This window comes from Larus michahellis, chromosome 5, assembly GCF_964199755.1.
Source record: "Larus michahellis chromosome 5, bLarMic1.1, whole genome shotgun sequence".
In the NCBI taxonomy this organism is placed as follows: domain Eukaryota; kingdom Metazoa; phylum Chordata; class Aves; order Charadriiformes; family Laridae; genus Larus; species Larus michahellis.
This window is the reverse complement of record NC_133900.1, coordinates 71,061,959-71,075,799: the sequence shown is the minus strand read 5'-3', so window position 1 is coordinate 71,075,799 and position 13,841 is coordinate 71,061,959. Positions and strand designations below refer to the sequence as shown.

The window sequence follows — 13,841 nt, the reverse complement described above, 5'->3', positions numbered from 1 at the left end:
ATCGTCTCCTATGTTTTAGTTAATAATTAATTCACAATGGGATTTTTATTTTAAGATCCTCTGGTGTGAGACTTTGGAATGTTTTTTGGGATCCTTGGTGCATTTTACTGGTATATTTGTGAGTCTGTTGAAATTCATTTTTTCTTGGTCAAAACTTCCCGTTATGTAAAATTTAATGACCGAGTCCCATGACTTCATTTTTCAGCAGTGCCTGCTCTTTGTAGTTGTTACTGTTCTGTTTCAACCTGTTTGCCCATTCAAAATCAGATATTCTGGTGAGTGGCACTCTGTTATCTTGGGACCCTTCGGTTTCTTTCACATTTGCTGTGTTCAATCTGTTCATTGACAGATTGCAATAACAGAATAGTTAGTATTTGGTGTAGCAATTCTAAATTCCTGAAGAAGTCATGGATGGGATACCACCTGGTCTTACTGATTTTGTTACTACTTGTTTTATTAATTTGTTTTAAAATGTCTTCTAATGACACTTTAAGAAACCTCTTCAGACCTCGCTCCTGGAATAAATCTTGTTTGTCTTTCAGCCCTACAAGGGTCTGGAAGGCTTCCTGCTTCGGAGACTTTGGTGAAGATATTTAATTAATATGCTTTTAATAATTTGGTTCTGAAACTTTTGCCATGCTTCATCAAGGATTTACCTTCAACTTGCCAGAGCTTATACTTTTTCCTGTTTACACTCTTTCAGATGTGGCTCCGTGCTCTTCAGAGGATGATCTTTTAATAGCAGGCATCACTGTGCTGTGTAGCCATGTTGATTTTTTTTTTTTTTTGTTATTGTTCCTTTTTGGTAGGGGCATCCTTTCTATTCCTTATGTCACACTAGCTAGTTACTTTAATTCTTTTGAAATAATTTCTCTTTTTTATGTTCCCCTTTTTAATGTTACTGTAATGGATTTTGACAAAAGGATGTCCTCTTTGCACAATGAGAAATACTGATTTTGAGTATGTTCACTATTATAAAGCAGCTCTTCAATTAGTTGTACCTGCAGCTTGACCTCGCACGTTTCGCAGGAGTGATTAAGACCACCTTCCTCCTTTTTCAGCCATTAAAGAAACAAGCCCGGAAAGTCATTTTGTGAGATACAAAAATTTTTAGTGTAGCCACCACTTCCCACTGGGACTTCCACCTAGTCAGAATGGGATGATTGTTATTGTGTCTTCGGGCAAAGAGGAACCTTAGGAAATTCAACAAGGGCAAGTGTAGGGTGCTGTACCTGGGGAGGAATAACCCCCCGCACCAGTACAGGTTGGGGGCTGACCTGCTGGAGAGCAGCTCAGCTGAAAGAGACCTGGGAGTCCTGGTGGACAACAGGATGACCATGAGCCAGCAATGGGCCCTTGTGGCCAAAAAGGCCACTGGCATCCTGGGGTGCATCAAGAAGAGTTTGGCCAGCAGGTCAAGGGAGGTCATCCTCCCCCTCTACTCTGCCTTGGTGAGGCCGCACCTGGAGTACTGTGTCCAGTTCTGGGCTCCCCGGTTCAAGAGGGACAGGGAACTGCTGGAGAGGGTGCAGCAGAGGGCTACCAAGATGATTAGGGGACTGGAACACCTCTCTTATGAAGAAAGGCTGAGGGAATTGGGTCTCTTCAGTCTGAAAAAAAGACAGCTGAGGGGGGACCTTATCAACACTTAGAAATACTTAAAGGGTGGGTGTCAGGAGGATGGGGCCAGGCTCTTTTCAGTGGTGCCTGGCAACAGGACAAGGGGTAACGGGCACAAACTTGAGCATAGGAAGTTCCACCTAAACACGAGGAAAAACTTCTTTACTTTGAGGGTGGCAGAGCACTGGCACAGGCTGCCCAGAGAGGTGGTGGAGTCTCCGTCTCTGGAGACATTCAAAACCCGCCTGGACGCGTTCCTGTGCAGCCTGCTCTAGGTGACCCTGCTCTGGCAGGGGGGTTGGACTAGATGATCTTCAGAGGTCCCTTCCAACCCTATGATTCTGTGATTCTGCATAGTGTCTCTGTTCTCCTTTAGCATGTCGCCATCAGCAAGAGGCAATCAGTTGTGCAGCTGTAGTACTCATTTCCACTACGCTAGGAATTTTCAGTTGGTGTAGCCTTAGACCCCGTGTGGTGGTAGTTAAATGTTCCTAATATGTTTGACTCTGTGATTTCGCACCAGTCAGGGGTTTGCTGATGTATTACGCTTCAAGGTTAGGTGCCTTTTCAGGCATTCATCAGAGAAGAATAACTTTATCTCTAGATTATGTTTCTCTTACAAAAATCTCTGGAGAGAGCTTTAATGAAAGTACATCCTGAGGAGAAATTAAAATTGAGGATTGACTAGAAATGCCTACAAAAAATACTTAGCATTTGAAGGAGACCATAACTATATAGCATGTCTTTCTAAATATAATCAGTGTTATAAAGTGAATATCAAGGACTTGTAAAGTTTCGGTTTTTTTTTTTTTTTTTTTTTTTTTTTTTTTTTTAGGATTTTCGTCCAGTTTGGGAGAGGAGCATTGATAGGTTCATGTAACTGTCTTTATATTTTCTATGTAGGATTTTTTCAGTTCCAGACATAGTGCATTATACCTATTTTAGTTATTCTTTTGCTTTAAAGGACTCTATTATCTTCTGCTGACTGCATTTACTCCTTGTAGCCAGATTGCTGTTGGACAAATCTACTGCAGACTCCTAAGTGATTATTTGTCAGTTTGACTTCATGTAATTCTTTTTAGGCCTGCAATCATCTATCAAATGAGTATAGATATTACTATAAAAAGAACACTTGTCCAGCAGGCTGAAGTAAAATGCTGATTGTTTAAACACACTAGTCTGTCATTTCAATTCTGCCTTTTTTCTTTGTAAAACAAAGTGGAATCTAGAAAACTTCAAATTTAAATCATGCTGTTATGTCATTTATGTGGTCTGTTTTTTCTCCTGACCATATTCTCACTGGCACAGTATTAGTAAAGATAGCCTAATGACTTTTTTAGGGTAAAAGGTTTTGGCTAAAAGACAGTACTTCACTTATTTTTTTTAAAAAATCCTTAGCTAACTCAATCTGTATGCACAGTACAATCTCTGTACAATGATTACAGCTATTAAAAAACCAACCAAAAAACCTCCAAACAACCCCACGCACACCCCTGTAGTTTTCAAATCCATTTTTATTGGTCCAGTTGGAAAAGTAACTCTGGAAACAGAGGCATCCCAAAAACTGGAATCCAGTCTTTGGTAAGAATTGTTCTGAGGAATTTTCCATTGGACCACTGTCTCTAGGGTCTTTGCAGTGTCTTCACTTTTCATAATCATTAGTTTCAGGAGACCCAATTTTTTTAAAAGCTTCTAAAAATGGTTCAGCTACTTTTCTTTTATACTGGGGTAAACTTAACAACCTGAAAAGTTAGAGAAGGGTTTTGACAGCTGACTTCTGTTCCCATTTCTCCTAACAGCCTTTGTGGTCTAGAGTCTCAGTCCTGTCATGAGAACAGACTTTCACATCATCAGCTTGAAGTCAAAAGCTATAGAATGAGGAGCCATAGAACAGACTCCCATTTTCTGTTTCTCTTTACATATTTTACTTCATGTGTTAGTTTTAACTCTTCCTTCTCTGTGTGTACTAAAACCCATTGTGGCTTTTTCCAGATGAAGGAGAAAGATTTTTAAGATTTTAATATTCTTAACTCTATGGAAGGAATAGGTTAGCTATTCCGACAGGTAAGGGGTTGTCTTGAATTTTCAATAACAGGTTTTCTAACTCAGCTCAGCAGTCTTCAGTGAAGGAGTTTAATTATGCTGGTTAACCAAGGAAGATAAGACACTCAAAATTCTTCTGTTAATTCAGTCAGGGTAGTAATTCTGTTAGCTGTGTTTATTGATCTGCTCCCTTTGAAACTGATTACTACGTTCCCCTTTATTTTCCTTTGTCTTCATCTTTTACTTTATGCTCTTTGAGCTTTAATTCTCAGTAACACCTTACTCTTTTTTTTTTTTTTTTTTTTTTTTTTTTTTTAACCTGTATCTCCTGTTCACTGAGTTGCTTCCAGGATGTCTCAAAGCATTCTTTAAGGGATTTCCATCTAAGGGTGTCTCCCATCTTCTGCCTGAAACCGTGTGCTCTGACTTTTATTCTCTACAGCAATTTCAATGATCAGAAATCTATTGACAATCCAAACCTCCTTTCCTTATAACCCCTTGTTAAGTACTCTGCTTTCATTTTAGGCTTAAAGTTTTTAGAATCATTTCTTGCAATCCTTCTTCACTGTGTTCTGACGATACTTTTGCTATCTTTCCTGTCTCATATAGGAGATCTAATGAATACTTTTCTGAAAATGTTTCTCTTTCAGACCTTTATTTTCTTTCAAATGTGCTTTAGATTGCAATGGGTGTGAACAAATTCCTGCAGAGAAGTTAAACAATAACGTCAATTTATATCTAAAATTTTTCTCTTTTGTGAAAACAAAGTATTATATTATATACTATCAAAGTCATTACTATCTTGACCTGTTACTTGTGGTTTTAATATTTAAGAAATATGTAAGAAAATATAGTTTTATTTTTTCCATCTTCTTGATATAACTTGTTCCAACTACTTGTGGTGTCTAAGGTTGTTGTGCTGACATAAGACATATTATCTTCAAGATTTTTCTTTTCTTTGCCCTTCAAGTAAAGGAAGTCACTCAGTAAAACTATTAAGAAATCAAATGTGCAATATCTCACTTACTGTTATTAAAGCAAGCCTTCAGTTTAACAAGATTGAAGAAGTTATGCACAGTGTGAATGATTGTATCTACATTTATGCTTGATAGAGTGAAATGATTTGAGCAGTTAGTCCTTGGAGTTCAAGGCCAAAATTGACATCTAGCGTGTTCTGGAAGAAATTATCTCTTTCAGTTTGAAATTCATGCATTTTTTTTAAATGGTGAGGCAAAACAAGTTTCTTCTGGGGCTTACTGTGCAAATCATTCAGTGGGAGATGCTAACTATTCTCTCTAAATTAATCCTCAGCCTGTTCTGGTGTGATTCCTTCCACGAGTCAGCGTAGGAGAGCTTACAGATCTTGTCTGTTAAAGTGTTTAACAGTGGGACGTTTCCTGTTTACATGAGGGGATAAAGTAGTGACCACCAAAAGCATGGATGAAAACCCAGGAACTCCATCTGCGGATGTTGTAGTCTCGCTTTTTCCTGGGTCCCTGGAGTCTTACAGTGATTACTTAAAGGCTTCAGCAAGAAGAGCCTCTCCCACTGTCCTGGAGAGTGGCCTAAGAGTTCAAGCCTTGGCAGGTTTAGCTAGGCCTAAGCTCCGGATCTCCCATTTCTAGACAAGCGTGTTGTAAGACCGTGTAAGACTATGGGGAGATAAAATGCTGCCACCTCTGATTGCCGCCTGTCTCTGAATAGATAAGTCTTCCAAATCCTGGCTCAAGAAGGCACTTATTCAGGCATACATGTTAAGCTGTACTTAACTTTTTTTTATACTGACTAGCTCCTGGACTTTCTTCGCTCAACCCAGAGGAGTACTGGATTCCTCTGCACAGACAATACTTAATCTGCATACTACAGAGAAGTAATCCCTTATGTAGGCTTTACAAATTCTCATGTTAGACATTCTAAACAGCAATTTTCAGCTTTTGAAGTTTCTAAATGTAGGAGATCAGAGTGTGGCCGTTTTATCTTTCACGCTTCTACATGTTTACTATATTTTGTATATGTTTGACATTTATTTACCAAAACCACTTCCCCACTTCCTTTTCATTTTTTTTCCTCCTCCAGTGGCGAGTAAGAAAAGAAGCTATGATGGGTCTTGCCCAGCTATACAAGAAGTATTGTCTTCATGCCGAGGCTGGAAAAGATGCTGCAGAGAAAGTGAGCTGGATAAAGGATAAGCTTTTGCACATATATTATCAAAATAGCATTGATGACAAGTGAGTCAACCTAAGCCTTCCTAATTTAATTGTATAGTCATAAGAGATACTCTGAAAATATGTGCTTATCCTGAGAAAGCTGTTATATTACATTCTGTATTTGTGATTTTAAGTATGATAGATTTAATTAATAATCATTAAGACATGTACTAAGATACTCAGGGTGGTCGCATTGTCTATTCATGTATTCATTCTATTTACTGATGGAACTAGATCTGTGATGATAGTAGATTGTTGTTAACTAACCACTGCATAGAAAAAATTGTCAAATTGTGCATATGCTGTACGCAGTTCATGTTTGCCATACAACATTCCAGAGGCTAGCATGTTAAAATCCATGGTCTGTGAGCATCGTGCATGTATGCACCACAGTACACGCACAGACATCTCCTTTTGGTATGTTGTTCTACCTAAAAGGTTAATTTCTACATAAAAGCTGCAGAAATGTTGTGGGTGCTTCCACTGTTGTCTGGTCTCCCCTGTTTTGTCACTCAGTCCCTTTAATTTTGGAAATACCATTTGGGATTAGAGAAAAGTATTTTGGCCAAGGGTTTGGAAGATAGTTTTCAACTCTCATTATTAATTCTTTGTCTTTCACAAGGAAAGCCAAACTATGAGATCACACAAAGATAGAATTTCAGCCTAGATTTTTTAATTCAGCAGACTCACAAGCCAGCCATTTCTTCGTAATGTTTCTTAGCATCTTGGTTATACAGTCTGCTACCTCAGTAGGGCGCGTGATCATAGTGACTAGTTGGAATGGGCTAATAACCTCCTTCAGTTGCTGATTATGACAGTAAATTCTTACTGCTGCCGTGGTGAAGGTTCTCACTTTGTTCATCTGGCTGATCATAAGTGGGACAGAGTTACGTATTCGATTAGTTGACGTAATTCTTTTTTTAAGAAGAAGAAAGGTATGGTTATGAGATTGACATGCAGAAATTACACTGAAAGTCTGCTGAGGTAGAAGTATTAAATAGTGAAAAATTAGGAAATCTGCACGTAGATTGTACAAAGCTAATTCTGCATATGTTTGTGCATCAATTATGCTTTAATTTGCATTGAGAGGTTCATTCATGTTTTTTCTAGCACGTTCACATCTCACTGTCGGTACGCAGGTTTGATAGTGACCAGGGAATGAATTGAAGTTCTACAGTGAATGGGACAGATGTTTTCCATATTCCTGCTCACAGGAAATGCAGTCAGGGAAATGAGGCAAGGAATTTTAAGGAAAGACTGTGTCATCAAAGCTGAGTTTCTTCCTCTGAAGTGATTTCTTCTGAAAGTCTGATTAAGCCATTGAAACTGTCTTTTCATGAGTAGGCATGGATTGTATGCTGTTTGTTTTCTGGGTGTCCACTCCGAAAGATTGATGGTTTGATTTTCTCTAGTTCAATTTTAATTCAAATTCTGGTAGTTTTTAGGGCTGACAGTGAAGTTCTGGCTTAGTCACACCATTGGGTTGGTTTCCTCATCTCAGAGTGAAGGAATAAATGGGTTTCAATGTTACCATTGTCAGAATTAGAAAGTTAATACTTTTAGCACCTGAAGAGCAGTAGAAATGCTATAATCTTTTAAGACAGAGTCCATCAGTCATCTAAGCACAGAAGCAGAGGTCAAAATTAGCCAACTCTGGCCTGTTTTCTTTCTGTAATGAGGGAGGAGGATAAAAAGTAACAGTGAACAGCTGTCTGAGATGTGGAGTATTTTCCATTGTGTACACAGGATTAACACTAGTTCTTTCAAAGGATAATAGCACAGTATCACACAGTATTCAGGCATGAAGTGGAATAGAACAAATTTCCTCCACACGTCCTTAACTCAGTCACTTGATAATATTTTTGATGGTACTTGACTATTGATGTGCGTTGTCTACTCAAGACTGAGAACTTCTGACTGTAAGAACTGCTTATCACCTGTGTGCTCTGGGCTTCCTTGTTTTGCAACAAATGCATAGGGAAAGGGGTAAAATAACCACATCTTAAACATTGCCCTGTTACCCACTCTTGATATGCTAGCCATTGACTTTCCCCACAGGGTAAAAGTGTGTCCCAGAGATATTCTGTATTTCTGTACATTTTCACCCTAACCAACATGGACCAGGGAAGGCGTGATGTAGTCTCACCATTTGTATTGACAGATTTACTAGAACATGTATCTGTAGAGACATGGGCTAGACCAATGTTCATGAATTAGTAAGATAACTCTGATGCCTCCAACCTCCTAGTATGTTAAACAGAGGTGGTTTCCAATGAGATCTGAAGATCTTGTACCCCAAGTAATTTACTTCTTGGAGTCATCAGTAGTAAAATGTACATTCAAAGGGAGAAAGCCAAGTTTTCTTTAATGTTATCGTGGGCCTTGACATAGTTGTAGTCATGTTCATGATCATCCTTTTACTCCTGTGCCTTGCCACCATGTCTCATGGAATTTTCTTTGAGCAAAAATATGGTGTGTTTGACCTGTGCTGCCTTCTATGCTCTTTGTATATGGCATTCCCAGATTTTTACTTTTCCCTCTTCTTGAGATATATTCTTGTATTCTTTCTCCTTTATTTGGGCTTTTTACTGTCTATATCCCCCTCGTTTATGTATAAGTATGAACAAAGGGAGATTCTCAGAGCCTAAAGAAAAAGGAGAATTTGGATGGTGACAAATAAAGCAATTACTCCTTCTTAGAGGTGAAAATGAAAGAACATGGAAAAGCTCTCAAGAAGCAGTTCTTGTTAATCTTTGTATCAACAGCGGAACGGATCTTTACAGATGAGAAAGAGCACTATTTTTTCTTCTCTGTCGAAAAATGTAGTTTCAATGACTTCCGATATTTCTTGTTCCTTCAGCTTGTTTGAAAGGTATCACCATTTTTGTAAAAGTACAGTTTTTTATCTCCTTGTTTTCTGCAGATTACTGGTAGAGAAAATCTTTGCTCAGTATCTCGTTCCACACAATTTGGAAACGGAAGAGCGAATGAAGTGCTTGTACTATTTGTATGCTAGCTTGGATCCAAATGCTGTCAAGTGAGTATAGCTTGTATTCAGCAAACACTTGCTTTCTCAGGCTTTTCCAACGTCTGTATCATCTTGTATTGTCAGGATTTAAATAAAAATGTAAGTAATTGATGCTTAGCATTATTTGCAAGTAGAATTTAAAAACATTTCCCTTTTACATACAAACGTTACATGTCAATTAGACAAAAAGATACCTTGAAATTTGAGAAGAGTGGTTTTATCCATTCATTTTCATCCAATGAGAACAATGCAGAGTTAAAAGTGCTCAAGTAATGACTTCTAGATTTGCTCTGTTAGGTCCATGATGAAGATATCTATAACTGAATTCTGGTTGATAGTGGCCTGTTTTTTATTTTGAAAATGTTATTTTCAAGATCGTTTGGGTGGTTATAAGATATACTGTGGCTGTCCTGCATATGTGAAATTGTTCCAAGTAGAATAATAAGAGAGGTGGTGTTCTGTAAAAAAAAAAAAGAAAATCAGTACCACCTTATTTGGAATGGTTATTTTTAATACTTGGTAGGTTTCGATTGTACCTAGCAGATGTTGCACTTATAAGAGAAATAAATAAACAATCCTGTTTACCAATACATCCAGCATGTTTTTGTCATGAACAAATTGGTAAGCCTTTCTTTTCTTGTTTTGCGCTTTTGCAGAGCACTGAATGAGATGTGGAAGTGCCAGAACATGCTAAGGAGTCACGTACGAGAATTACTAGACTTGCATAAGCAGCCCACTGTACGGTTTTGAAAATATTAATACTTTGTCCAGTGGACCTGTTAGACTAATTTACTGGGTTTTTTAAAATATCATATGTTCAGTGTGACTTTATTATTCTGTTGATTTCCATATGCAGACAATGTTCTTTTCTCATTAAGTAAAGTTGCTTTCAGTAATGCTTAAAGGTATATGGCCTCCTTATGCTTACCATTATTTTATATTACTGGTCAATAACTTTGGAAAAAATTAAAAAAAAAAAAAAAAAATTCCAACTTTTTTGTTTCTCATTTTATAACATATCATTTTATAACATATTATTTATAACATATTTTGAGAATGAAATATGTTGTAACATAACGCAATGATTGTTTGAAAACAAGTTTTTAAGTATTTATACTGGAATTTTACTTACAAGCACATTTTCAAACTAGCAGAAACTTTAACTAGAAGGGCATTGCTTTGGGGCTTTGTGGGGGGGGTGGACTAGGGGGGAATTGTTTGGAGGGGTTTTTTTAGGTCTTTTTTTCAACAATTGATTTTGATCTGTTATGTGAATTAGTGAATTTCTCTGGTTCTTTGATATTGCAAGAATATTTTTTCTCCTTTTTCTGTGTGTAGTAGCTGATAATGATACTGTTATGCTATTCTAGTGTTTATTCTTAAAACAAAAACATAAAGCATAAGATTCCAGAGTAGAATAAAGCGCTGCAGAAGAACTAACAGGTCAGCTTAAAGGTAGATTTTATAAAGGAGATATCACTGATTTGTTTGTTTGTTTTTGCTGTTGTCCTCAGTCAGAAGCAAACAGTGCTGCCATGTTTGGAAAGCTGATGACCATAGCAAGTAAGTATTAATAAGTTCTATAAACTGTTATTACAGTATTCCTGGAAATTATACGATTTCAGTATGCCAAGTTTCACAGAAGTATATTTATCTCATGTTAAATTGTGTTTAATCGTACAGAAAATCTTCCAGATCCTGGAAAAGCACAAGATTTTGTGAAGAAATTCAATCAGGTTCTGGGTGATGATGAGAAACTTCGGTCCCAGCTTGAACTGTTAATTAGCCCTACATGTTCTTGTAAACAGGCAGATGTCTGTGTGGTAAGGAAATGGAAAAACAAACTTTTATACCTTAAATATTTGTTCTTAAAACAGTTATTTGGAGTTAATGGTCTCCTTTGGTACCTTAACATGAATTTTATATATTTCTGGTTTTCATAAAATACTTTTTTGGTTAACCTGTAGAGATTATGGAAAATATAATTTTGGTGATTATTTTGCTTTCTAAGGAAACATTAGCTTTATTCCTTCCTGGGATTATAAGCATCGAGCATGGAGTCTGAAAGACTAATTTAATTGTTTTTTAAATATTTTATTTCAAGTGTCTCTTTTCTGGTAAGGTTCCTAAACTGTTTTCTGACACTGATGAAACTTGTTCTGAGTACCAGCAAGACAAATATTATACTATCTGCATATTATTAATTTATTTTTCTTCCTAGAACATTATTTTGAGATCAGTCTTTCCATCTCTCTCATCTATTTAATCTCTTTGATGAAGATGCACACCTTAATATTAAATCAGGCTTTTCCAGAGATTTACAGATTGTGCCAACAATCACAGATTTTGTTTCATTGTGGTCCCAAAATAAAGTAAGCAATTTCATTGATAGAAATTGCAATAGAGAGCATCAACAAACAAACATAGGCTTCTTGGGGTTTGTCTAATGACTTTGAAATTGTCCAGGGAAGAGAACAGAATGACCTTCAGAATTATGTCCTAACTACTTGATATAGAGAGTATGTCTCCTTCTAAACTGGTAAATTTTGCACTTTGGGAATGCAGTGATGCGGCTGCAAGAGCCAGGGTTTCTTCCCTCTTCCTGAAGGTAAATTAGCATAACAGAACAATTTCCTAGTTTGTCATGTCTGCAGCGTCCAACCCTTAGGAGAGGGAAGGTCAAGAAGTCATTTTCTTAGAGAGATTTTTAGACTTCTGTTCAAAACAAAAAATATCTTCTTTTCCACCTGGATTTGCAGCTGAATGTAATGTTCTTGACATTTGGGGTATTCAGAGGGGAAAACCAGATTTTTGGATCCAAAATATTCAAAGGCAAGTACATAGGATCCAAACATCTGTTGTTCAAGGTAGTGTAGTGCTTCTGCACATCTGCAGTAGTGTAGCTTTTACTGCAGTTTTTTTTGTTGTTGCTTATGAAATCTCATACATACAACAGGATTACCTACAGATTTATGGATTACTCTTGACGACACAGATACTTAAATTCCATTTACATTGCACTTAGCTCTCCCTCGATTCTGTTTTGGTTCTGGTCTGCAATTCCTTAGGAAGCTCTGAAGAACTTTCACTAGAAACCTAAATACCTCTTACATGTAAATAAAATTTGGTAAAGTGTGTCTGCTTTCAGTATATTGAGATAAAGAAAGATTTGGAGATAAAATCAGCCCCCCCTCCCCCCCCCCCCAAATACATTTCACTGGTTATATAGACAACCTCTGTGGTTAAAAGTGCCTATATTCAGCTTATTCAACATGCTTAAGTAGTAAGTAAAATGAGTATAATTCATGTTTGTATCTAACATTCTTGTAGAGAGAGATAGCCCGGAAACTTGCAAATCCTAAGCAGCCAACAAATCCTTTTCTGGAAATGGTCAAATTTCTTTTGGAAAGAATTGCCCCTGTACATATTGACTCAGAAGCCATTAGGTAAGTTTGAAAGATCATACTAAGATGATTTAAATGACCAAAAAAATAATTTTTTTTTCTTGGAATTTCTCTTAAGTCTGTCCTAGCAGTAAATAGGGTAATATGCTTTTTTTGTTGTTGTTAAATAATTCTGTAAATGTGTTCATTTTCATTTACATCTGTAAATGATTTTAAAAATATAGTAGTTGTTCCCAGTGAAACTGCTCTTTGTGGGGCTTTAGGTGAAAATGATGATCATTATTTTCACATAGTTAACTGCAACACGGTCTTCCATATAGCAGTTGAATTAATTATCTTTTGTGGGATTGTGTAAGAGAATGTTTGGATTTCATTTGAGACTTGTCTGGCAACCTGATTACATTTTGAAACTCACGCAACTGTGTGTTGATCTGAATGCTTCCAGTGTGGTGGGGTTTTTTGCTGGTTTGGGTTTTTCTCCTAAGGAATTAATTTTGCAGAAAGCTAAGTCAGAAGGAAAAGGAATAATGGAATAGCTTGATTTAAAACAAAACAAAACAAAAAAACCCACAAAACCTAAAACCAAACACCACAACCAAAAACCAAACACCGCAACACCTCCCCCCGCAATGGACTATTGCTTTCCCTTTATTTATTGTCAAATATTGCCAAACAAGTAATCTTGCTGCTATCCCCAGCCTTTATCATTGTACATTGTCACATTCATTTGCTTTTTTCTTTTTGTATCTCTTATTTCAGTGCACTAGTAAAACTAATGAATAAATCCATAGAGGGGACAGCTGATGATGAAGAGGAGGGTGTAAGTCCTGATACTGCTATTCGTGCAGGACTTGAACTTCTCAAGGTAATCTACATTAAAGCAACTGTAGTTCGTAATGAAGCAACAAAAGTGGAATGACTAGTAAATTAATCTTAGCGTGGTTTTAATAGTTATTATTTAGATAATTACTTTTTTAATGTATGAAATTGTTTGGTTATTAATACTCACTTTGGAAAAGAATAATGAAAGAGATGGGGTTTTGGAGGAAATATGTTTTGAAAAGGGTTCCAAGAGTTGAAATACGCATATTAAAGCAGAAATTGGTTTCTGCTCAGGGAAGCCATATAGAAGAAGGTGCAGAGGTAAAGTGAGAGGAAGATAAATGGAGAAATTAGGTGAGGCACGTTCTTCGGGACCTGTATGATACTGGAAGGAAAGCAAGGAATAAATTCAAGAGCCAAGTTATGGAGAGGACAAAAAGGGGTCGGGAAACTTGTGTTCTCACTGGTGATGAGAAATGGCTGGGGGAGAAAGAAGGATTTGAAATTTCTGGAAAAAATCTGTGATGGATTCGGCAGTTCACTAATGAGCCTTTATTTTTAACATCTTAACAAAGAGCAGTATAACATATAGGAGGGAACAGAGGGGAAGGTTATGTAATTATTGTGAGACTTTTCAGAAGTGTGAATGAACGAGGTGGAGTTTATGGAGACATATCACACCAAATTTGGTAATGGCAACCATGATAGAAATAGTTA

The 13,841-nt window shown here is 37.0% G+C and overlaps 1 protein-coding gene across 3 annotated transcripts in view; it reads left to right on the top strand.

The window, feature by feature from the left end:
- PDS5A (PDS5 cohesin associated factor A) overlaps nucleotides 1-13,841 on the top strand; it is an 81,145-nt gene that overhangs the window by 45,133 nt on the left and 22,171 nt on the right. For all 3 annotated transcript variants that reach the window (XM_074587848.1, XM_074587849.1, XM_074587851.1), the window contains 7 exons: nucleotides 5,740-5,891; nucleotides 8,794-8,907; nucleotides 9,555-9,636; nucleotides 10,413-10,461; nucleotides 10,582-10,721; nucleotides 12,229-12,344; nucleotides 13,062-13,167. In XM_074587848.1, the coding sequence (XP_074443949.1) occupies nucleotides 5,740-5,891; nucleotides 8,794-8,907; nucleotides 9,555-9,636; nucleotides 10,413-10,461; nucleotides 10,582-10,721; nucleotides 12,229-12,344; nucleotides 13,062-13,167 (759 nt within the window). The remainder of the gene's footprint in view (nucleotides 1-5,739; nucleotides 5,892-8,793; nucleotides 8,908-9,554; nucleotides 9,637-10,412; nucleotides 10,462-10,581; nucleotides 10,722-12,228; nucleotides 12,345-13,061; nucleotides 13,168-13,841) is intronic.